Here is a 25476-nt window from a genome sequence, read left to right as displayed (position 1 = left end):
AAAAACTGACAAGCATTCTAATCCCTCTCCAATGTATCCAAATAAAAAATAATAATAATAGTTTGGGCTTTAGTCATTAATACTCTAAGGCCTGTAAATTGCGAGGTGGGTCCCCCATGGATCAGACCGGTTTTTCCAGCACATCCCACAGTTGCTCGATTCCTTGAACTCGATGGGTTCCTCAAACCAGTTTTGAATTCATCAGACCAGAGCATCTTCTTCCACTGCTTTTTGTGTACACACTATACGAACATCGTACAAAAGTTCTTTGGATGAAAAAACTTGCCCGGTTTTCTTATAGTGTTTACGGGTCTTTAAAGGAGTTGTAAGTCAGAAGGTTTTTTTTATCCTAAGGCATTCTATGCCTTAAGATAAAAAAAAAAACATGGGTGTAGCAGCCTCCACAGCACCCCCTAATATTTACCTGAGCCCCATCTCTCTCCCGAGATGTCCACGAGTCCCTCGGCCATCCTCGGCTCTCTCTCCTGATTGGCGGACACATAGCCACGGCGCCATTGGCTCCCACGGCTGTCAAAGTCAGTTAGCCAATCAGGAGAGAGAGGGGGCAGGGCCGAATGGCAGCTCCATGTCTGAATGGACACAGGGAGCTGCGACTCGGCTGCCCGCATAGCAAGATGCCTGCTGTGGGGGCCCTCGACCAGAGAAGAGGGACCTGAGAAGAGGAGAATTTGGGCTGCCCTGTGCAAAACCAACTTCACAGAGGAGGTAAGTAGAATAGATTTGTTATTGGAAAAAAAAAAAAAAAAAAAACAACACAAAAACTCTAGACTTTAAATCACTTTAATGTGTACTGTTTTTCATATGATTTTCGCATAAGAAACAAAAATCAGAGAAGACTGCGCATGATCAGAAACAAACAACAAAAATGAAGCCTTTGTCATATGTGAATTTTCATACGCTCGTTCGCCCGATTTTTTTATATAGTGTGCACCCCACTTTAGAAAAGGAAACAATTAGCTGCAGCTTACATGAGATTTTTCTTAGATAGCCGAAATATTTCTGTGTGATGAGTATTTCACACCCCTTATGGTGCAGTTTATGGGCAAAAGATGCATTTCTCTGAGAAAAATGGCAATGTACAAAAAAAAAAAAAAAAAAAAAAAAAAAGGTGCCTAAAAACACACACTGCAAAAAACACAGGAGGTGTAAAAACTAACCCTATTGGGAATCCTACAAAATGGTAAGTGGCACCCAAATTAGCCTAGACGTACTATATGCAGGGATCAGGTCGTATACTGCCACCCTTACATGGTGTGTATACATCCAAAATCAGAGAAGTGGAATGAAAATTCAATTACATACCTTTGTTGTACTAATAAAGAGAGAGTGTAAGCTCAAAATACCCCCCCCCCCCCATTAGGAGGATCTTGTGTATAAAACGCACAGAGCCCATAACAAAGCTCCCGGAGATGTATTCAGAGCAAGCTGCATACTGCGAGTGCCTATCAGGTGGTCACAAAGACCAATTCCACATGTAATGAATGGCGCACTATGGGGGTGCGAGATAACAGCAGCCGGGAAAAAAATACAATCTGCAAGGACAACTACTAGGCTCTAGTTGGCTATACACGAGGAGACCCTTCTGTTCAGCGAGAACAATACCAACAGCTACTGTATAGAGTATTTGCCCAAAAAAAAAAAAAAAAAAACCCACAAACACACCAGTTTGGAGTCTCCATTTTTTGATAGCCAACAACATTAGACAGAGGTTCACCCCCCCCCCCCCCCATTACTTTCCCTCAAAAATGAAAGCATGGTTATGCATGCAGTACACATACATACTACGAACCTAATCCCCTGCGCATGAGTGAGATAACCAGATGGGAAATAACACTCTGGTGCGAAGACGGATAATTCTCTTGGAGCCTTGCTGCCCTCTAGGACCGAACCGTGGAAATAGAAGAAAGAGGGCGCACTGACCTAGTGCATTATCCCACAAATTGTATTAGCCGTAAGTATTATAAAATCAGTACTACACACAAACATGGTAATAAAAGCACTCCTAGGGCCACACCACTTGGTACACTCTCCCAAGCTCTCGGATAACTAAAGCATAGGGTAGGGGGCGACCTCACCAGGGTTCCTCCTGGCTAACACGTTTTGAAGGTACGTCCTTCATCAGAGTCAAATAAAATGTTTTTTCAGCCATAAAAATACACTCTCTCACATCACTATCATGCTCACTACGCGAGAGCCAGGGCAACCTCCCAAACCGACATGGGGGAGTCTCAACATCTGGAAAGGGGATAACTACTCCAACATCCTGTGCTTAAAAGCAATGCATCAAAAGGTGTGTGTAGAAAACTGTTTTACTGATGACGCTATTCAACTAAATGCATTGTGGTCTGTACACCATTTAGACTTCCGGTTAACCAGTGATGTCACTTCCTGCACTACTGTGGAACACATGCCTGCCGCGGCCCCAGAGGTACAAGCAAAGGACAGCCATCTTCAGCTTCACATGGGATATTGATACGCCCCAGCTTCACATGGGATATTGATACGCCCCAGTTAAGGGAAAGATACCTTATGGGACAGTAGGCAGGGTATTATACTTCCCTAAAATAATATCATACTTTAACAATAAATATAAAATAAAGCATGCAGACACCAAAAATGTGGATTAATCTGGCCGCGGCCGTTTATTACTGGTTTAAAACATATTAAATATTCAATAAATATCTTAAAACCAGCCCAGCCACTACGGCTCAGGCTTTATCAAAGAAATAAAATTCAATAAAATTCATTAAAACATCCAGTAATAAAAAACACTTGTCCCCCTTTGTAAACAAAGGTGACCCACCACGTAATAAAAGCCGCGACAACAGGGGAAGGGGGGGTTGGGGAACCTCTTCTGCTGCTGCTCCTGAGGTGAATGAGCCCCTCACAGCTGGGCTCACCTATTTATATTCTAACTTCCCGCCTAAATTCTCCTCAGAGCTCCCCGCGCCACTGCAGGTGCATCCCAGTCACCTGCAGCTACACGTGACTCTTTACCTCAGGTACTTCATCCCACCTTTTTTCCCTGAGGAAAAAACCGGGGAAGACCTACTGACCTGAAACTGACCTCTATCAATTCTAACATTCCCCGCCACTTCTCCCATGTGGAAAAGGGGGCATATAAAATGCCTACCCTTTTCCTTTCATTCTCCACGGTCTGGAGTTGATCCCGGGTACTGTCCACACACAATCCATATACCTACAGAGGTTCAAGGTCTACCCTCTTTAGAATTCTGGTAAGAAGCACATAATACCACCAGGGTGACACCAGACAAGCTTTTTATTTCATTTTCACAAGTGGAGGGTGCAATTATGTTACACCTGGCTCCTATTGCCATTTGGTAAGGGGCTATTTCACTTATTTGTGTGTCACGGATTTGTTGTCCCACACCGACAAAATTGGAAGACACTTTACTTCTTTTATTTCACCAAAGACTTTGTGTTTAATCACATTTATGCATTCCTTTGGGGGATTGCTCATTTGTGTGGACTTTTTTTGCACATTGTGTTGCTAGTAATCACTTTTGTGCGATTTACCATATACGGTTCATATATATTTCCATAATTGATTTGTTTATATTCAGTTTTATTTTTAAAGGTATTTGTAAGCGCACTATTTCACCTTTTCAATATTATCTTTATTTTTTTAGTGCTGCTGCATATTATTTAGGTTAGCGCGCCCTTTTAGAAAACGTATTAGTACTGGTAGATACTGTATAGTTAAAAAATTTAGCACAATTCATCATGCAGAGGTCTCAATATATCTCACACACGCATATATAGGTTGAACTGGGTGGACTGGTGTCCATTTTCAACCTCACCAACTAAGTAGGATCAATGAATACAGATGCACACATTCTAGTAACAGTTAGGCATACCGTTGTGTTGGGCTCCTATTTTGTGCTTAGCATATCCATATGTTGAGGCGAACGTACTGAAGAACTGCCTGGACTCATATCTTCTCCCAATTGGAACAGAGGGTGACATGTAAAAGCCCAAAAATGGCGTGGCATATTACTCTGCAAACACTCCTTGCGCCAGCATTATCAAGGAGGGAGATAAATACTGCTAGTGGCACCTCAAGGCTTACCAACACCCCTCAAACTGCATTTAGAAAGGTGCATTTCTGATCAAAATATGTAATCCTACATTTCCCACAGTGTAGTTCAATTATTTCTAGCCTACTCCCTAAACTTTGAATGATCTTGAAGTCTGTAAACTCTAATGATCCCCACACTGTACTTCCCTAAATTCTGTGACACTTATTCATTCATGCCCTGTAAGTAGTCGCTGCTGTGTCACACATTTCACAGAGCCTGCCCTAAGAACTACAGAGGTGTGGAGAGGAAGAGTTTCAGAAGGCGGAGCCAGGATAAGAACCACTGCTTGCAGGCACGGAGGTACCATGGGATATGTAGTCCTTAGAAACTGAAAGAAAACAGCAAAGGAGAAGCTGCAAAGCATACAGGGAATCTAGGACATTATGGAAAGAGGGCCAGCAGTCAGGCAGCACTCGCAACATGAAAGGAGATTTTTCAAGTAACCTTATATTAGGTTGTCAAAATAACGATTGTTTGTATTGCTAATAAAATGCTGACGTTATCGAATGAAAGTGTATGCTTTACCTCCTTTAAATCATGCCAAGGTATACAGGTCAGTGGCGGAACTACCAGGGTTGAAAGGTTGGCGTTTGCGACTGGGCAGGCATTTCCCCCCCATAGGCATGAAGGGGGCCCACTGCAGAATATGAGCTCAATTCACAGTGCTATGACCCCAAAGTTGTGTGACTTGTTTGCGATTTCCTTGCGACTGTTGTGATTTAATACTGCAGTGTGTGGCACTCAAATCACTCCAAAAAGTCGCAGAAAAGGAAAGGGCCCAGGAACCCCGAAGGTTCTAGTTACGCCACTGATACAGGCCATGACAGGCCACCTTTTCGGGTGCTTAATGTAAGCACCTGGCAGTATTCGCGGCAGAAATTTGCTGGCCTGGGTGTTGTACAGCCCTGAACGGTCCTTATTTTTATTCTGTATCCTCAGAGCCATTTATTATATTATCTTGATCTCTACTTTGCTCTCCATCCTCATTTTCACTATCCTTGTATCATCATCAGACTGCTGTTAAACAGTTACAATATGGCCATTTTCCCATCTATGTGTTCCCTGAAGTAGAACACAAACAGATACCATGGAAAGAACAGAGAAAACGGTTGTCATGCAAATCAATCACACCCATCAATATCTCTGCTGCATTGCAATACATGATGCAAAATGCGGTCTCCATGGGTTTGAGGCTCCATTCATGTGTTTTTTGGCACCTAGAAAAACACATGATTTGATTTACTAAAACTGGTGAGGGCAAAATCTGGTGCAGCTGTGCATGGTAGCCAATCAGCTTCTAACTTCAGCTTGTTCAGTTAAACTTTGACAATAAACCTGGAAGCTGATTGGTTTCTTTACAGATCTGCACCAGGTTTTGCATTCCCCAGTTTTAGTAAATCAACCCCATTGCGTTATAGAAGCCAATTCAGTAGGAAATGAGTGTCTAAACACAAGGGCAGGTGCATTGCTTTACATTATACATGCAAGCTGGGGTGCCATTCAAAAGGAATGGCAATGAACATATACCGCAGGAGAACCGGAATCATAGCATGCACTAGCAGGTGCGTGCGCACACGCCCGTCGCATAGGTGCAAATGCAGCCTTACTGGGCCTACACAGGCCACCAGACTACTTTTTTGGTAAGAACACATAAATCCAAGCAGGTAAACAAAGCAAAATGGCCAATCACATGCACAAATACACATGCCAGAACACGTGTCAGAAAACCGAACTCCGAACTCCCATCCAGCTGTTCACTTATTTAGATTAGGTGTTAATTGGGTCAGAAAGAAAAAACAGCTGAATGTGAACTAAACTGAAGTACGGCTAGACACCGAAAAGGAGATGTCTGACTCAGAACACCGCAAAACTTCCGCCAACCCTCTAACTTGTCGCTGTAACACTGGAGGAGACCACAACATGCTCCAAATTATATGTTAAAGGTGCACAGTGATATTTTCTTCCCCTTTTTACATAAGTAGCTTTCACTGGTTCTTCATAAAATAAACTTTACTGAATATGAAAAAAAAAAAAAAGAAAAAAAAAAAAAAAAAAAAAAACACACAACAACACACACACACACACACACACACACACACGCGCACGCACGCACGCACGCACGCACGCACTCTCCTCATCGCTAGAACATAAAAAGGGAGGGGTTTTGTAGTCCAGCAGTGGGGAACTCCGGCAGGGTTGACAACATTGCTTGGGACTGGAGCACAGCAGTTGTCAACTCACTACAGGAAGTTGGAAGCACAGTAAAATTTCTGTCAGGATTCACAATTTTCCAGTATTTTTTTAAGAGGCAAGTGTGTTGATGTTACCCTAAATAATTTTTTTAAGATTAGTACCGAAGGACACATATGGGATCACTGCTAATCTCTCGTTCTGTAAAAGTTAGCCGTCTGGCAGTCTCTGTAATCCAGTGGCTTCAATAATTTCTGAGTGGCTTGCACGGAAGCCCCTCCTGCACTTCAAGGGTTAAATATTGTTAAAGCCCAAGTTTGTTGTTTTTTTTTTTTTAAATCAGTGCAAAGGAAGGCATTTACATTGAAGTGCTGGTGGTTCTCTGCTTCCACACCCACACTGCCCCCGCTGCAATCTTCCGGTGCAGCAGGGGTTAATACGATCAGCTGGACAGGCCATAGGCATTCCTCAAGCTTGCCGGCTATGCCTACCTCTTCCACAACCTTTGTTTGATCCTGTATGCACAGATCCTCCTCTTCTTCCACTGACTCCAGAACATGTCCGGATAAGACAGAGCCTTTGAGTCAGGCTGCACATACTCAGTTTAGTGCATATTGCTGGAGGGGTTTTTTTTTTTCCTTGGGAGTGTGCATGTGATCAGCACAGGGCCAATTAGCACTGTCCAGACAGGGGGTCAGGGGCCTGGGTCCTAATAGGACAGCCAGTGCATAATGAAAACTCCTCCTACAAGCTTTACTAGCAACTGATAGAAGTCACAAGACTGCTATATACTGCTGATGAGAAAAGGTATTTAGCAGTTTATATTTCCTAAAATAATTGCATTTCCATGTTCTGTGTACTATGGGGGATCAGATATAGTAAATGCAGGATCCTGGGTTTAGTAACACTTTTAAAGGAAAAGCCCTCTATGAATAGAGGACTTGTGGATGAATGAAAAGTCCACCTCCTCCATTCATAAAGGGCTTGTCATTGATAGACTCTTTGGTGCAGCTTCTATAAAATGGAGGAGAAGGCGGCTGAAAGGGTGGGCAACATCTGCACTCTTGAAGTGTGCCTACGACAGGTCCAGCTGATCATATTAATGTGGTATTAAACAAAAAACGTGATATATTGCAGCTTACCAATCCTTAGATGGGACACAACTCAGGGGAGTTTGTGCTATCAAACACAATAGTCCTGCTGGGTGGATCACCAGATGGAAATAAAAAAGAAAACCAATGAAGCCATGACATCTAAGAATGGGTAAACTGCAATTAGGCTTGAAGTCTAGGGGTAGCCGGTGCTATCCTCTTCTCTCTAATGCTCTGGATTGTGTTTGTGCTCTTGCATCCTCTGTACAATGTAGGAGTGCTAGCCCTGCATTGTACATGAGGTTAGCGTGACCACTAGGCAGAGCACCTAAGAGAAGTGGTTTTGGGGGTCCACGATATAGTGGAAGTCTTCTAGAACAAGGAATAAGATAAGTATTGCAGCCTATTCCTCTACCCCACACCTAAAGTGTAACTAAACACACAACAGTAAAATCATTCTGTATATGCAGTAAAGCATGCTTGGTATACTCACAGTAGACCCTAAGGGGTTAATCCTCGGCATTGTGTAAGAAGATTTGATCCTCCCCTTCTTCCATTGTCCCCAGGTAATCTGCTGATTGTACAGAGCCTTGGGGGCACTCTGCACATGCTCAGTTTGGAATGTATTGCTAGAAAGTTTTATTTTTTCCCTGGGGAGGGTGCATGTGATAGGCACAGGGCCAATCAGCACTGTCCAGCCAGAGGATCAGGGGTCCTGCAGCCTCACAGAACAGCCAGAGTAGAATGAAAACTCCTCCTACAAGCTTTAACTAGACACTGATAGAATGCACAAGACTGCTAAATACTGCAGATAAGAAAAGGTATTTAGAAGTTTAGATTTACTAAAAATAATTGCATTTCCATGTTCTGTGTACTGTGGGAGAGCAGATATAGTGAATGCAGGATCCCGGGTTTAGTAACACTTTAGCAAGCATTTTATCCTTGTAGTATGGGAACGCCCCAATGCAAAAGGTTATTTTTTTCCTGCTGCTTTAAACAGGATGGGGCTTTAACCACTCTGCAACCGCTCACAGTAATACTACTGCGGCAGAGTGGTTCGTTATCGTCCAGCCACGTAGTATTAACGTGACTGGACACTCCCCCTTCTGGGCGGCGCTTGCGCGCCGCCGGAGGCTCGCTCCCGCTGTTTTCATTCACAGCGGGAGTCGGGCCAGGGGAGGAGCAGCGGCGATCGCCGCTGCTCTTACCCGATCGTCGGGGATCGAGTCTGGAGATCCACCCGCTGTGTGTAAACACAGCGGGCGGATCTCCATAGTGACAGGGAGTGACAGATCGGACTGTTCAGCATAGCTGGACATCCGATCTGTCCATGAATCACTCAGTCACCTCCCCCCCTACACGTCAGTAAGCACCAGGCATACATTAACCCCTCCCTCTCCAATAAAATTAACCCCTTCCCTGCCAGTGTCATTTTTACAGTAACAGTGCATATTTATAGCACTGATTACTGCAGTAATGTCACTGGTACCCCCAAAAGTGTCAAAAATGTCAGTCAGGGGTCCGGTCTGTCCGCCGCAATGTCGAGTCCCGCAAAAAAAAAAAAAAAAAAAAAAAAAAAATCGCAGATCGCCGCCATTACGCGTTAAAAAAAAAACACCAAAAATGACAGAAATCTTTCCCTTTGTTAGTAAACGCAATAACTTTTGCGCAAACCAATCAAAATACGCTTATTGCGATTTTTTTTACCAAACATATGTAGCATAAAACAAATTGGCCAAAAATTTTTAAAAAAATTGGTTTTTACATCTTTTTTGGGGGGAATTTCATATAAAAAAAATGTTAAAAATATTGTTATTTTTTCAAAATAAACGCTCTTTTTTTGTTTATAGCGCAAAAAGTAAAAATCGCACAGGTGATCAAATACCACCAAAAGAAAGCTCTGTTTGTGGGAAAAAAAGGACGTAAATTTCGTTTGGGTACGGCGTCGCACGACCGCGCAATTGTCAGTTGAAGTCGCACAGCGCCGAATCGCAAAAAGTGGCCTGGACGGAAGACAGCAAAATCCTCCGGTGGTAAAGTGGTTAAAAGGCAATGAGCCAGCACTGAACACCATATCTGCTTCAGGTGTCAAAAACCACTTAGCAAATGAGGGAATCGGAGAGTTTTGCACACATTGCAACCCATATGTGTGCGACTTCTAATAAGGAATTCTTTGTACACAAAAGGGATGCACCATAAAAGAGCAGCTGCAGGTTATAGCAGTATAGTACAATTATTTTGTGCCTTAGAGACTAAAATAAATCATGTAAGAAGGGAAAAAAGAAGAAAAAGAAGACGGTAATCCTAGCGTGAGGATTGTAGATGGAGACGGTAACTTATCCTCTCTGATCTTTGTATGTGGAATATATTTAGCCGTTTCGGGTCTGCTGAAAGATGCTATTTCATGCTTGTAGTTGCATGCTGCACCCTCATGGGAGAGCCGCTGATTCTGTTATTACAGCCCCACTAATGAATCAGCACCAGGGAAGGCTCTCTCTCCTCTCCATTCTGCCTGACCAAGGTCTCTCACCAGACTTCCTTGTCACTGAAGCTCATAGAGCTGAGAATATTGCAGGGAGACAGTCTGCTTCACTGTCTGTAATCAGAGGCCAGAAGCCAGCTATGCAATACAATATTCTGCCCAGTCTTGCCTGGCTTATGTAACCTACTATTGTCACATGTCAGGCCTGATGTATGAGAAGTGCAAGGGTAAATGGAGTTCATTTTAAAATATGGACTAAAAAAAAAAAAAATCCATATGAAAAAAAGCAGCATCCTAAAATTTATAAAAATAAAAAGCATATTAAATGGTGTACAGAGCTATCCACTGACAGGTAGAGGTTTGGCTATTTATTCTTGCGCTTAATCTACCTCCTCTACATGTCATGAATGAGCCAAAAGACAACCCCACCCAACCAATATCTACAAGTGGGAAGTATTGGGACTCCATAGCGCCATGATTAACGGCAAGGTCATCGGAACAATAAACTACAGGAAAACTATTTCTGCAGTGGTCCATTTCAGGTCACCTACTACTGGCAATTATACCTCAAAGAAAGCCCAACTTGTCCAAAAACATCTTTGTATTCCTTTACCCACCAATTAAAGTGGTTGTAAAGTCAGAAGGTTTTTTTCATCTTCATGCATTAAAGTGGAGTTCCGGGCACAGAAAAAAATTTTCAGTGAACATACCCCCGGGACAGTCAGGGCTAGTACATTCCACAATGGCTAGCCTCTGATCTGTCCCGGTTCCCACTTACCTGCAAGAAGAAATACTCACTTATAAAATTTCTTGGACAGCATTGCCATCTCTCTTGTGGGCAGCTGAAGCCGGCGCGATCCTCTTCTGCGTCCTCTTCTCCCAGAATGCCCTGCACCGGCCCCTCTCGTCACTTCCGGTGCGGCACCGCATTCCTCCACAGCTTCTGGGCATGCCCAGAAGCTGTTTAGCAGGGAATGCGGCGTCGCCCCGGAAGTGACGAGAGGGGCCGGTGCCGTCGCATTGATTCCTGGGAGCGATGACGTTGAGCTCCCAGGAATCATTGCAAGCCAGGAAGTGACGGGGGAGCCGCAGCGCAGAGGGAGGAAGTGAAGAATATGTGAGTATATTCGATCTACAATTACAAGGTGAGTAAAAAAAAAAAAAAAAAAAAAAAAAAAAAAAAAAAAAACCTAACTATCCAATTCCTTTTCAGGTGAAGGAGACCAAGCGGACGGGCACAAAAAAAAAAAAAAAAAAAAAAAAAAAAAAGATCCGATTTTGTGCCCGGAACTCCGCTTTAAAAAAGGAGGTTGTAAACCCTGGGGAAACAAAATACAAAAAAAAAAAAAACTACCTGTAAGAAAGGCATATTGAGCTAATATGCATCACATACTGACTCATTATGAAATACTTACCTTAGAACAAAGTCCTCCAGTGACACCCGCACATTGCTGACATCTTCCCCCTGTGTTTCTTCCAGGTTTGTGGGCTCCGGCGCTCCGAGTGGCCAAGAACTGCGGTGCATGCGGGAGCCGCCGGTCACAGCAGAGGGCTCTGAAGAAACGGCACGGGTAGCCGTTCCTTCGGACTGCATACGTCGATGAGGTCATCTGCATATATAGTAAATATATACTCTCCTAAACGGTGCAGAGTGCATACGTCAATGAGGTCATCTGCATATATAGTAAATCTCCTAATACTCTCCTACCGCTTTAAGTTAAAAAGCCTTCTGGGTGTAGTAGCCCTCCTAATACTTACCTGAGCCCCATCTCTGTCCAGCGATGTCCACGAGTCCATCGGCCATCCAGGACTCTCACTCCTGATTGGCTGAGACACAGCCGTGGCGCCATTGGCTCCCATGGCTGTCAAAGTCAGTTAGCCAATCAGGAGAGAAAGGGGGCAGGGCTGAACTACAGCTCCATGTCTGACTAGACACAGAGCTGCAGCTCAGCTCGGGTGCTCCCATATCAAGCTACTTGGTGTGGGGGCATGCAACAGGAGGGAGGGGCCAGGAGCAAGAGGGACCCGAGAATAGGAGGATTCGGGCCACTCAGAGCAAAACCAACTGCACAGAGGAGGCAAGTATACATTTTTTTTTTTTTTTTTTTTTAAATACCAAAGGATTTTACATAAATTCACTTTAAAGCGATTGTAAACGATCACCTTGTAAAACAACCGATTCAGTTTTTCAAATAGAAGGCAAAACATTTTTGTATAGAAATAAACAAAAATACATTATAAATACTTTTCTTCCCCCCTATTTAAGTGATTACATTCCCTCTGTTCTCAGTTGCATAAGAACTGGAGGAGAAGCAGCAGCACACTGAGCTTCCCAGTGAATGGCTGGGCAGTGGTGGCATGTCAGGACAAGTCTGATCATTGGAGGAGAGCAGGTTGAGTTCCCAGCACAGCTAGAGAACTGATCACAGTGTGCTCTCCTGCTTAGTGTGGTCAGTTTGTAATAGGAAAGCAGAGGGATTGGCAGGAACACCAGGGATTTCGCATAAAAGGAAGCAATACAAAGAACAGGATACTTTCTCATACAAGTACATGGTACAGCAGGCACATACCAGGAATATGAAGTTTTGGGGTAACAAACGCTTTAATGCCAACACCACTGGTTAAACCAAATCACACTGCTACTAAAAAAAAAAAAAAATCCCCTTTTCATTCTCCCTGGATACTTCCATCTATTAAATGTCAAACTTCTGATATTAACAATTTTGACATTTAGGGCTGTCTCAAAGGCTTTGGCTTGTACAGGAGCAGTGTGAACAGTAAGCTTTTGTGAAACTTTCAGCAAGCTCTGGTAAAGCTTTTGGCAAGCTTCAAACAGCTTTCTCTAAGCCTTTAAAAGCGCCCTTCAGGTCCTGTTATGAAATGTTATACAAAAAACTTAAGGAGAGTGCTGACTGCTACATTAAACAAGCTGTTAGCAGGCTTCAGCAGGTTTTTACCAAGCTTCAAATAGTGTTGAAACCTGCTAGCAGCTGGTTTAGCCCCCGTTCACACTGAGGCGACCTGTCAGGTGACCTGGTCGCCTGACAGGTCGCCTTCCATAGAGAAGCTGTGGACCCGTTCTAATAGGAGCGACACAAGTCGCTCCGACTTAGAAAAAGGGTACGGAGCTTCTTTGGAGCGACCTGCATAGACTTCAATGTTATGAAGTCCGTGCCGGCCGCTCCGAGGTCACGGGGCGAGCAGCGCGCCGCGACCTATGAGGTCGCCCCGGCAAGTCGGGTCGCTGCAATGTGAACGGGGCCTTAAAGTGACAATCAGCGCTCCTATTAACAGTGTTCATTTACAAACAACCTGAAAGGCTCTTTAAAAGCCTCAAAGCTTCCTGAAGACCCTGCAAATGCTTTGTAAAAGCTTGCCATTTACACTTCTCTTTTGAATGCTGAAGCCTGTGTGAAACAGGCCTTAGGGCACATTGCTATAAATAATATCCCCATAACATAATTCTGGCACAACATAGAAAAACCATTTAAAGTATCTTCAGCCAATTTTTACTTCTAGCATATATTTGCGTTTGTTTCCCCTTAACCACTTCCCCCTGGGTGGACGTCATAAACTTTGCGGGGGTATACCGGTGTTCCGTGAGAATTACCTACCCGTGAGAAAAACCTACCCCTCGTCACTTCCGGTTCACGGCACTGTATGTAATGCGGCGGTTACATTAAAATAACTGTGCTGCAATACGAGTCATCTCCGCTCCTGTCCCTGTCACTTCCCTGCTCTCGGCAAGTAAATATAAAAGCGGCGGCGGCTGTATGAAAACATAAATCACGGAGCCGCCAGCCGCTTTTATATTTACTAGCCCAGATCAGGGAAGTGACAGGGACAGGAGCGGAGATGACTCATATTGCAGCACAGCTGTTTTATGTAACCGCGGCGTGGATAGCTTTTGTTCACGGTACACCGACATATTTCCATACTAGTGCGCATGCGCACTAGTCAGCTCCTCAGTTGTCCCATTAGGTATCCGGGGCTGTGAGCATGCGCACTGCTGCGCTGCTCAGCTGTTCCTGGCCGGAAGTGACGAGGGTAGGTTTTTCTCACGGGGTAGGTAATTCTCACGTTACACCGGGATGATGCCTCTAGCTAGAGGCATCATCCCGGTACCGTTGTTTGTAGCCGACGGTCGGCTTTCCATCGGTACTGATCGATGCGGCTCGGGAGCCGCTCGATCGTTACCCGGGGGGGGGGGGGGGCGGGAGGGGACGTCCCCCCCTCCCGCGGCTTTTATCGGGGCTCCCGTCCCACCGGGAGCCCCGAGCACCCAGCCTGCGCGTCCGCCGGCTGGATGGAGTCCCGATGAATGCCGGAAACGGCATCGATCGGGTCTCCGATGACGTAACCCGGAGGCGGCGTCCATGACCTCACTTCCGGGTTAGTGTGCTGCAAAACGGCGGCAAATTTGAAAAACGGCTGTATGCAAAAACGCCGTTTTCGGCGTTTTGTATACAGGGAAGTGTAGTGGAGGGGTCTAGGGTCTTTTAGACCCTCGATCCCTCCATAAAGTGTACCTGTCACTGCATATTGCTGTCACAAGGGATGTTTACATTGCTTGTGACAGCAATAAAAGTGATCAGATTTTTTTTTTTTTTAAACTGTAATAAAGTTAAAAAAATAAAATAAAATGGGAAAAAAAAAAAAAATTTAGCCGCCCCGATCACCGTTAGCTCGCGCACAAAAAAAAAAAAAAAAACGTATACGGAAGTCGAGCCGCGAATGAAATCGCTGTTCAAACCACACGTGAGGTATCGCCGCGATCGCCAGAGCGTGAGCAATAATTTAAAAAAAAAAAAAAGAGCTACACTCTTTCTCTAAACTGGTAACCGTTAAATAAATTTAAAGTGTCGCCTATTGAGATCTCTATTGACCGTAGTTTGTCACCATCCCACAGGAGGGCGCAATTTTAAACCGCAACATGTTGGGTATCTATTTACTCGGCGTGACATCATATTTCACAATATACACAAAAAAAAAAAAAAATGGGCTAACTTTACTGTTTAGTATTTTTTAAATGCAGTGAAATGTAATTTTTCCCCAAAAAAATGGCGTTTTAAAGACCGCTGCGCAAATACCGCGTGACAAAAAATATTGCAATGACCGCCATTTTATTCTCCAGAGTCTTTGCTAAAAATATATATATATATATATATATATATATATATATATATATATATATATATATATATATATATATATATATATATATATAATGTTTGGGGGTTCCAAGTAGTTTTCTAGGAAAAAATACTGGTTTTAACTTGTAAACAAAAAGTGTCCGAAATAGGCCTGGTGGGGAAGTGGTTAAAGGAGATTTCCTCTAGGATTCCTTGTGCCCCTTATTTCAAATTTTAACAGCTGGCATTGGTGAAGAAGGATAAGGAAATCTCTGTTAAACAAGCCCATTCTGGTACCAGCTGCCTTGTCTATTTTTACTACCCGGTGTGTCTCATTGACAAGACCTGAAGGTAAAATTTTCCCAACAGGAAACATACAGCAAATATTTTAAACTATTCTCCATGCTATCCAAGGATAATAAAACTGTCAAAAAGGTATGGATCCGACTTAGAGGCGACTCCCGTTGAAGTCTATGTGCACAAGTCGGATAGAGGTCGCCTTGAAGTAGTACAGGAACCTTTTCTGAAGTCGGAGCGACTTCAGTAGGGCATATTAAGACGGCTCTCATTCATTTACATTGAATTTGTAATGACAAGAGACTTGGGGCGACTTGAGGGCACACAAGTCGCGTCCCAAGTCGGAGTAGTGTGAACCAGCTCTAATAGTTCTCTTTAGAGTAAAGTTTTGCCAATATTATGCTGCCCTACATAGTACATTTTGGGTGAACTATTGATTTCTTGTTTGGAGAATCTCTTAAATAGATATTATTTCTACAATATGGAGTTAGTGTTCAGAGAGAAGTCCCGTTACAGCCCATGTGCCCAATGAGCCTCCACACAAGTTAAAAGGACAAAATTGTTGTGGACTTGACAAGCATAACATGTATATCACTAGGCATGGTTATGGGAGTAATCACTACCACAATGTCTGAATGTTAGAACAGCCATGGATAATTTTCATAATACAACAGAGGCCAGAAAATGGGCCAACACCAACTTTTGAGGCTGACCAGCCATCTGAATAGCTGGGCAAGGAGATGTCATCAATGACTACACATTAAGGTCTCCATTGACCTGTGGATTGTAAGGTCATTCCCGTTCCACACAGGGACATTTTGCAGCTTATATTTAAGAACGCTTACACACAGTTCATTCTTCCTTTGTATTAGGCAACTATAGAAAACCTCCACACCCTTGAAAGGGTTACCATTTTATACCCTAAGGCTCGGGTCACACTATTGCGATGCGGGAAGGCTGCGAATTCGCAGCCTTTTCCCGCATCGCACACGCACCCCCGGCAGTTCACACTGCCATATGCGATACGCTGGGGGTGTCAATGTAATCTTAACGACACCCCCAGTTTGATCGCATATCGCAGTGCGATCGTGCAGTTCGCACAGGATGGGATCGCACAAGTGTGAACCGCTGTGCGATCCGATCCTGATGCGGCTGCAAAAATGCCTCCTGTGCGTGTTTGCACCGGGTGCGATGCGAATTTAGCCATACAAACTGTATGGCTAAACTCGCACCGCACAGCTGATCGCATGTCATGTCGGAGCAGTGCGCTCCGACATCAAATGCGAACCCGGCACTCGCATCAGTGTGAACCGGGTCTAAACAGAGTTCTCTGTGATCCACCACTGCCACAAAGAGTCCAGCTCAAAAAGGTCTCCTAAAAAACTTAGGAGAATACTTCCCAAAACCTGAGCTGTACAAAATTCCTTTTTTTATTTCTCGTTCTTCTTCCTGTAACACCAATCACAACTGGCCTTCTAAGACCATCGTAAATCCAATTAGTTGCTGTTTAAAACAATTTAAGCACAGACATTTATCTTTCATCTCTCTTTTACAAGGGTGGTCCGCTTAGAACTTCCTGTGATTTTTTTTTTTTTAGGTTGATTTGAATAGAAGCTCCATGTCAATCTATGGATCTGGGGATAGATTTACTAAAACCCTCCGGTAAGCTGATCGGCCGCTGGTTTGCCAGCATGCACGTCCAAAAGAAACCAGCTGAACGCCCGGCATGTCGGACTGGCTACCATACCCATGCCGCCCGGCATTGGGCCCATGTGTACTAGGCTTTGAAGTACTGTAGAGTCTAAAGAAGGCGTATTTGGGAATTCTCTATCATAAGCAGGAGGTTCTCAGGTCACCACATTAGTGACAAAAAGGTTGAGGTTACGTTGAGGTGCATTGCAGGAATACTTGGGATAAAAAAAAAGTACTAACCAAGTACATTGTGCTCTCCATATGAAACTAAAAGGTTTACATTTCTCCCTATATAATAATCAGTGTTTCGATTTATAGATCATTGGATGAATGTCATATGTTTGCTGTTTTATATGAAGGGAAGGCATATGAGCTCTACCCATCTTTTATCAAAATAATTTTGGAATAAAATTGTACATTTTAATCTTTGTTTTCTTTTCCTGAGGGTAATGTAACAGCACTGTTAAAGTCCCACATGTTCATTTTGTTTGGTCGTTACCATACTATATTAGGCATGTGGTGCTGAGGTTATAAATTATACACATTACATGTTTTTCTAAACGAAAAAGGTTTAATGATCAATTTTTACTGAGCATACTTGTGTAAACCAGATAATGTACAAATAGCCAGATAATGTACAAATAGCCCTTGCAGAACAGAACTGGCTTTTACGAGTGTTAAAGTACTAATTTGTTTTTCCCCTTTCTATAAAAAGGGAGTGGCCCTTTAACAGCTTTGCACATAAGGCAGTCAACATAACCGACCTTGGTTTAGGAAGTTCCAGACGTTTTTCTAATGGGGCAATGTGATACAATGCAAGTGCACAAAAAAAACTTACACATGCCATAAATTATGCAAGTACAGCAGTGAATGGTTGGGAAAAACCCAACAGGCTGGTTGTACTGAATTTAGTTATTCAATTGATTGACTTCAGTACAACCAGCCTGCCCATAGACAGATCAAAATTCAGCCAGTTCCTGCTGAATCTGCCAAATTTCTAGCAATCTGTGGCCTGCTATAGCAAGAAAATTTCCCTGGGCAATATGCAAAGCATATGCATCAAGCACTGCCCACCTACGCTTCTACGAGGCGCAAGCACTGCCCACCTACGCTTCTACGAGGCGCAAGCACTGCCCACCTACGCTTCTACTAGGCGCAAGCACTGCCCACCTACGCTTCTACGAGGCGCAAGCACTGCCCACCTACGCTTCTACGAGGCGCAAGCACTGCCCACCTACGCTTCTACGAGGCGCAAGCACTGCCCACCTACGCTTCTACGAGGCGCAAGCACTGCCCACCTACGCTTCTACGAGGCGCAAGCATTGCCCACCTACGCTTCTACGAGGCGCAAGCACTGCCCACCTACGCTTCTACGAGGCGCAAGCACTGCCCACCTACGCTTCTACGAGGCGCAAGCACTGCCCACCTACGCTTCTACGAGGCGCAAGCATTGCCCACCTACACTTCTACGAGGCGCAAGCACTGCCCACCTACGCTTCTACGAGGCGCAAGCACTGCCCACCTACACTTCTATGAGGCGCAAGCACTGCCCACCTACGCTTCTACGAGGCGCAAGCACTGCCCACCTACGCTTCTACGAGGCGCAAGCATTGCCCACCTACGCTTCTACAGAAGCAAGCATTGCCCACCTACGCTTCTACGAGGCGCAAGCATTGCCCACCTACACTTCTACAGAAGCAAGCATTGCCCACCTACACTTCTACAGAAGCAAGCATTGCCCACCTACGCTTCTACGAGGCGCAAGCATTGCCCACCTAAGCTTCTACAGAAGCAAGCATTGCCTACCAACACTTTTACAAAAGCAACCTTTGGGTTTTATTTACTGAAAGACAAATCCACTCTGCACTACAAGTGTACTGCAAGTGCAGTCGCTGTAGATCCGAGGGTGGCGTGCAAGGAAAATAAAAAACAGCATTTTTTGCATGCACTTTTTGCATGCACATAATTGAAAGACAGAAATTAGCAGAGCTTCCCCTTAGATCTACAGCGTCTGCACTTCCAAGTGCACTTGCCTTTAGTAAATAAACCCCATTGCCCACATACATGCACTTCTACAGAAGCAAGCATTGCAATTGCCAAATGTCCCAACTCCAATTTAGACTTTAAGGCAGCCATTGTATACAATTTGCTCGTGTTTGCTCGAAGCAAGTAGCATTCCTTATTGTTTACTTTTATTTTCCAATTAGGGGACATACTGTTGGAGACAGAGCAATGTGATTTCACATTTACATCTGAATCAAGGACCGTCCACACCTTGAACCACACACAAACAAAAATGGTTCTCCCACAATAGGACAAGGCAAAACAAAACAAAATCCTCATTTCTGCAAACTTGGATGTTAATGCAATTGCATTCAGATCTAATTAGATGACATTTAAATAAAGTGGGCATTTTATTGCAGTCCAATAAACAAAACAAACCTGATTTACTTTAAATTGCAGACAAGTATACCTATGTATATGTGGCCACATTCATGTAGAACTCAGGAGCCAGAATTGCAACAACTAGAGAAAACCTTAAAATGTTAGGCACCTGCTTATTTTTATGGAGAATTGGCTTGCCTAGTTTATGAGATTTGTCCAGTCCTGCCAATAAAGCATGGCGGTGAAGGTGGCCAAACCCCCAAAATGCCTAACCTACATATATAAAAGTGGCCCTGACCTGTACATTTCTGGATGACTGTGGCAAAACAGATTAGGAGCATCAATGAGAAGAGAAATGATCTACCTAGTCTATACAGCACTACTGATCATGTAGGTGCTGTAAGCATACAAAAATAACATTTACTTGGGTTTTTTCTCTTTTTTTGTAAATATATGTCTCTGCCCCAAAGGTTACTTGTACAGGTTAACCCTGAAAAACTAAAGACAAGGTGAAGAGGAAATGAACCCATACCATCAAATTGGAAATTCTCTTATCAGTCATCTAATTGCAGTAAAGTGAAAAGACCAAACGTTTTTTTTTTTAGGGTCATTGCTCTGCTGGAATGAATAAGCCTAATATAGTTAGCAGTCAGTTTTCTAACTGTCTATGTGTATAGTAGCTGAGAGCGACTGCAAGGCTAATGCAGCAGTTGGTATTATAGCAGCTATTTACCTAAGCATTGTTCAGCATCTCACTAAGCCTAATGTACTAGCACAGGGCAAATTAAAACAAAGCCAACCATACAAGCCTTTATTACATGCAAAATGATACCAAATGCCTATTCTCCAATCACCCAGTGCCAGCACAGTCCTACCAATCTTATGCGTTTTACTGCACAAAAAAAAAAAAAAAAAAATATCCCTTTCAGATTATTTATTCCATGTTTTTTCAAGAAATAAAAATGTTGCATTATGATGGGAAAAAAAAAACAAAAAACACAACGGAGTTGGACACTTGACTGGCTGCACAATTAGTCCTACAATCTTTAGTTATTCTAGTTCTTTATTATAGTCATTTACGAAGTCTCATTTTTAGAATTATCAGTCTGGCAGTTCTCTCTCTACCAATTACAAACCAGATGAAATAAACAGACTGGGTAAATCTGATATACGTTTCAGGCAAATTGCAAATAATTGATTCTCCTGAACAAGGCAATCCACCTGATCTGCGGGGAATCACATCATTCATGAATCCAGGCAATCGAGATGCAAGAAAATCCTGACAGTCGAAGGATTGAGCAATCTGGCTGTCATGTTCTGGGGAACTGGAGAATTCTGATCTGCCTGAAAAGTAGAAAACTCATCAGATTGCCTACGCAAAATTATTCTTGTACCCAGGACTCATATTTGGAAGTGCATAAAATGTCAGCCAGTATCTGAGCAGCCTACGTCTCCACTCCTAAGCAGCTATGAGTATAGCATCTCACAAGTGTTATCCCATTATTCTGACTTCAAAAAGAAAAGAAAGGTTATCGGTCAGCACTGCAGTTGTCAATGACACAGTCAGATGAAGAAGTTCAACCCAATGGTCACTGCTCCTTCATTAATGTGGAGTGGCATGCCAGGAACAATGTCATGAAACAAAGATGGTATTAGGCAATACATTATGTACACGGTATATTGTTGTTGGTTATGGAAAACCCTACGCCCCAGGCACTGTGAAAGAAGTTGTCACTCGATACTGGATCTAAGTAGGTGTATATAGCAACTATGCAGGCTGTATAGTAAAGCAATATGCTTCTCAGGGTCTAATAAGGGATAATGATTTCTAACCTATAGCACTTCTCCCCCATGTATGCACTTTTCAATCATAAATTATGTAACAAAAAGAATGCTCTAAATTTATCTAATGAGGTTTTGAAGAAATCCAGGATGGGGTTTCCAGAGGACGTCACTTGGTCTAGGTTTGCCTTGATTTATAACCCCTTTAAAAAACATTAAACCTGCAGCAAGTTTTCTGCATTTTTAAAAGTTTTTGAATTTAGTGGCATTCAATTTCAACTACTTTGCCGATTAAGAGAAAAAAAAAAAAAAAAAAAAAAAAAAAACACAAAAAAAACACAGCTTTCTTGAAACAAGAAGCCCATATACATACAGATTTACATTATAATAATATATATATATATATATATATATATATATATATATATATATATATATATATACATACATACACACACACACACATTAATAATATATACACACACATATATATATATATATACACACACACACACAATATATTTTATATATATATATATATATATATATATATATATATATATATATATATATATATATATATATATATATATATATAATCCACTCCCTAGGTTTAGCCAATAATATGAAATCAAAAAAGCAATATTGTCTAGAATAGTTTTCTTAGCAATATTTATAGGCAAGAAAGAAAGTCATAAGCTTTGTGTCAGATAAAATTACCGCAGCAAAAAATGAAATTGGAATGTAGGAAACCCTTGTCTGTGATAGAACATATAATATTAATGATAGTGCACACAATGTACACTAAACAGAAAATGGTTAATCTCCAATCTCACCAGCATCTTCAATTCTCAATACTAGCCAATAGGCTAAAAGCTAAAAAACTAAGACTTTAAAAATGAAGAAAAATAAAAACAAACCCCTATCTAAAGTCACACCAAAATTCAAGGTCAGCTAAATGTGGCTTGGATATTGTATGGGACTACAAATCTCAGCATGCCATGGCTACAAGAGTTACAGGCTGAATAACCTAAGAGAAAAGGAAAAATGATGAATGTAGTAAATCTTTGTAGAATTAAAAAAAATATTATGATAAAAAGCTACGCAAAAGAATAAACAAAGCTGAAATGTATAAATATCCAGTTCCTGAAACCTCTTTCTTTGCCAGTACTAGAGAATAAGCTGGTGCTGAAAATCTGAAGAGCCACTGGAAATTCAATGAAATACAAAAAATTTTAAGGCACCCTTGAAAATTAAAAAGTAGACAAAAAAAAAAAAAAGGGTCTTGCTAAAAAGAATCACTAGGGGTTGTGGTAAGTGGTGGACCATGTCAGGGGGTGGTAAAGGACAGAGGCAAAATTTGTCTTTCAATGTTGAGGTGTAAGTTGAGGCTCCGCTCAAAAGAGGGGGTGACCACACAATTGGGAACGATCATCTATTCGTTGAGTTATGAAGGACCTCAATTTTGAAACCGTAAAGAACTACACACTCCAGAATGTCATGGCTACAAGAGTCAACGGCTGCCCAACCCAAGGATATCTGTGCCCACATTCAAAAGTCAAAGCCTGTCCAACCTAAGAGTAGCAAGCATCTTGTGACCACATACAGGAGTCAAGGGATGCCCAACCTAAGAGTAGCAAGAGTATTGGGCCTGCATAGAAGTCAAATGTTGTCACAGCAAGCGCCTTGCACCCACATACAGGAGTCTAAGGCTGCCCAACCTAAGAGTAGCAGGAGAATTGTGCCCACATATCAAGCAAAGGCTGTCTGACCTAGGAGAAGCAAGAGGCTGGTTACTCTTAGGTTGGGCAACCTTTGACATTTATATGTGGGCGCAAGACACTTGTTACAAGAGCCACATACAAGAGTCAATGGTTCCCCAAAGCAAGAAGTGGCAGGCGTTTTATGCCCACACACAAGACTTAAAAAGGTTGCCCGACCGACCTAAAAGTAGCAAGTGTCTGGTGCCTGCGTATGAGTAAAAGGTTGCACGACAAGAGTGGCAAGCCTCTTGAGCCCACATACTCTTATCTTAGGTTGGGCAACCTTTGACATTTAAATGTGGGCACAAGACACTGGTTACAAGAGCCACATACAAGAGTCAATGGTTCCCCAAAGCAAGAAGTGGCAGGCGTTTTATGCCCACACACAAGACTTAAAAAGGTTGCCCGACCGACCTAAAAGTAGCAAGTGTCTGGTGCCTGCGTATGAGTAAAAGGTTGCACGACAAGAGTGGCAAGCCTCTTGAGCCCACATATTCTTATCTTAGGTTGGGCAACCTTTGACATTTAAATGTGGGCACAAGACACTGGTTACAAGAGCCACATACAAGAGTCAATGGTTCCCTAAAGCAAGAAGTGGCAGGCGTTTTATGCCCACACACAAGACTTAAAAAGGTTGCCCGACCGACCTAAAAGTAGCAAGTGTCTGGTGCCTGCGTATGAGTAAAAGGTTGCACGACAAGAGTGGCAAGCCTCTTGAGCCCACATACTCTTAGGTTGGGCAACCTTTGACATTTATATGTGGGCGCAAGACACTGGTTACAAGAGCCACATACAAGAGTCAATGGTTCCCCAACCCAAGAAATGGCAGGCGTTTTATGCCCACACACAAGACTTAAAGGCTGCCCAACCTAAAAGTAGTGCCTGCATACCAGTAAAAGGTTTTCTGACAAGAGTGGCAAGCCTCTAGAGCCCACATACTCTTAGGTTGGGCAACCTTTGACTCTTGTAACAAGTGTCTTATGCCTACATATAAATGTCAAAAGTCGACCAACCTAAGAGTAACAAGCCCCTTGTGCCCACCTTTGCCCCAGGCAAAGAATAGCCAAGAGCACCTCTTGGCGTTACCCACCTTCTGTTCTTCATGGAGGTCTCCTTCTTGTCCAGTACCCCGGGCACACAGTTGGTGAGTTCGGTCCAGTCTGCATGCAGTCCACAGCTCCAACCAGTGGAGAATCGGGAAAACAACCAGGTCTCCTTCCTGTTGGGTCTGTAGCAGGTACACTTCTTCTGACCAGGTCTACAGTCACAGGGCACCTCCAGCCGGACGTTCTGTACCAGGTGCCTCCCGAAAGTTGTGCCCCCAGTTTTCTGGATGTGTAAGAAAACGATCACATCGTCCCCTTTCATGTCAAAGGTCAACGATCGATCCAGATCCCTCACAGGGAAAAAGTACTTTTTTACATAGTGGGGATCTGGCGTGGGGAAGATGTCCTGATCCTCCTGGTAATACCGACTGGGAGAACCCAAATTCATCACCGGCCCCACATACTGGTACAAAATCAGCATGAAAAACACAGAGCCAGCCAAGATCAGCAAAAATTTGCTGGTCCTCTCAACCATGGTCCTTCCAACACACTTCATATGTCACCATCTCCCAGGGTGTCCAGGCTGGCTGGCTTCCTCAAGGTGATACAATGTAACCAGGAGATCCTCAACGTTCCACAGCTCAGAGAACCTGGGGGGGGGGGAGAGATCTCCACCGTGATCACACACCAGCCAATGCAGCAGCTGAAGATGGCGGCGCCCAGCCACTTGTTGGCCTTTTAAAGGATCTCCCGAGCCAGCAGAACCTCCTCACCGCCGGCCAGCCATGCCTGGTGCTGACCTCCAGCAGATCTACGGAGATCTGGGGCTCCCGGCTGCTTTCCAGCCTCCTTCCTGTCCGTACACCACCATGATCACAGCCCAGCATGCACCGCGCCTGCTCCTACTACACACCTCATTTACATACACTCTCTCCCTCCACCGCTCATTTCTATGGTTGTGCTCGGCCGCCCGCACGCCTTTTCTCTGCTCATTCATTGTAACCCCTTAAAGCCTGCACTCTGGTCCCAGGGACCCTACAACCGCCCAATGGGACAGAATGTTACTAAGAATGTGGACAGACCTGTGTGCCAGCGTTTTATTATTATTTGTATTATTATTAACAAACATGAATTATATAGCAGATGTAGTCTCAGAAGTGTTCTTCTATACACATACTGAGGGCCCATTCATACAATGATGAGCAGTACATCGCTTTTTTGCACGTTCAAAATCCTTTTGATTTTTTGCACAGCAGCACTTTTGAGACACTATTTTATCACCATAGCGCAGCTTTAATTTTTGTTCTTTCATTGCTTTTTTTGTAGCATGCTGTAATGCTTTGGCGTGCGTTGTACATGCGTTGTGTTCGGTTTTTTTTTCTTTTTAATGCCTTTTATTGCATTGTTTGTCCTTGTAATAAAAGGGTAAATATTAGTGCTGCATTGCCAATTAAGTTGCAGAATCTTGTGCGTATTTTTATATTTTATATAGTGA

At 43.2% G+C, this 25476-nt stretch overlaps 1 protein-coding gene across 1 annotated transcript in view; it reads right to left on the bottom strand.

Annotated features, from left to right (window-relative positions):
• Positions 1 to 24879, bottom strand: part of HS6ST1 (heparan sulfate 6-O-sulfotransferase 1) — a 199628-nt gene extending 174749 nt beyond the window's left edge. The window contains exon 1 of the mRNA XM_082249416.1: positions 24026 to 24879. Coding sequence (XP_082105542.1) covers positions 24026 to 24537 — 512 coding nt within the window. The 5' untranslated portion in view covers positions 24538 to 24879. The remainder of the gene's footprint in view (positions 1 to 24025) is intronic.
• Between the last annotated feature and the right edge of the window lie 597 nt (positions 24880 to 25476).

This window comes from Pelophylax lessonae, assembly GCF_965119305.1.
Source record: "Pelophylax lessonae genome assembly, chromosome: 3".
Classification (NCBI taxonomy): domain Eukaryota; kingdom Metazoa; phylum Chordata; class Amphibia; order Anura; family Ranidae; genus Pelophylax; species Pelophylax lessonae.
Note: the sequence above shows the minus strand (reverse complement) of the source record. Positions and strands in the feature narration are given on the sequence as shown.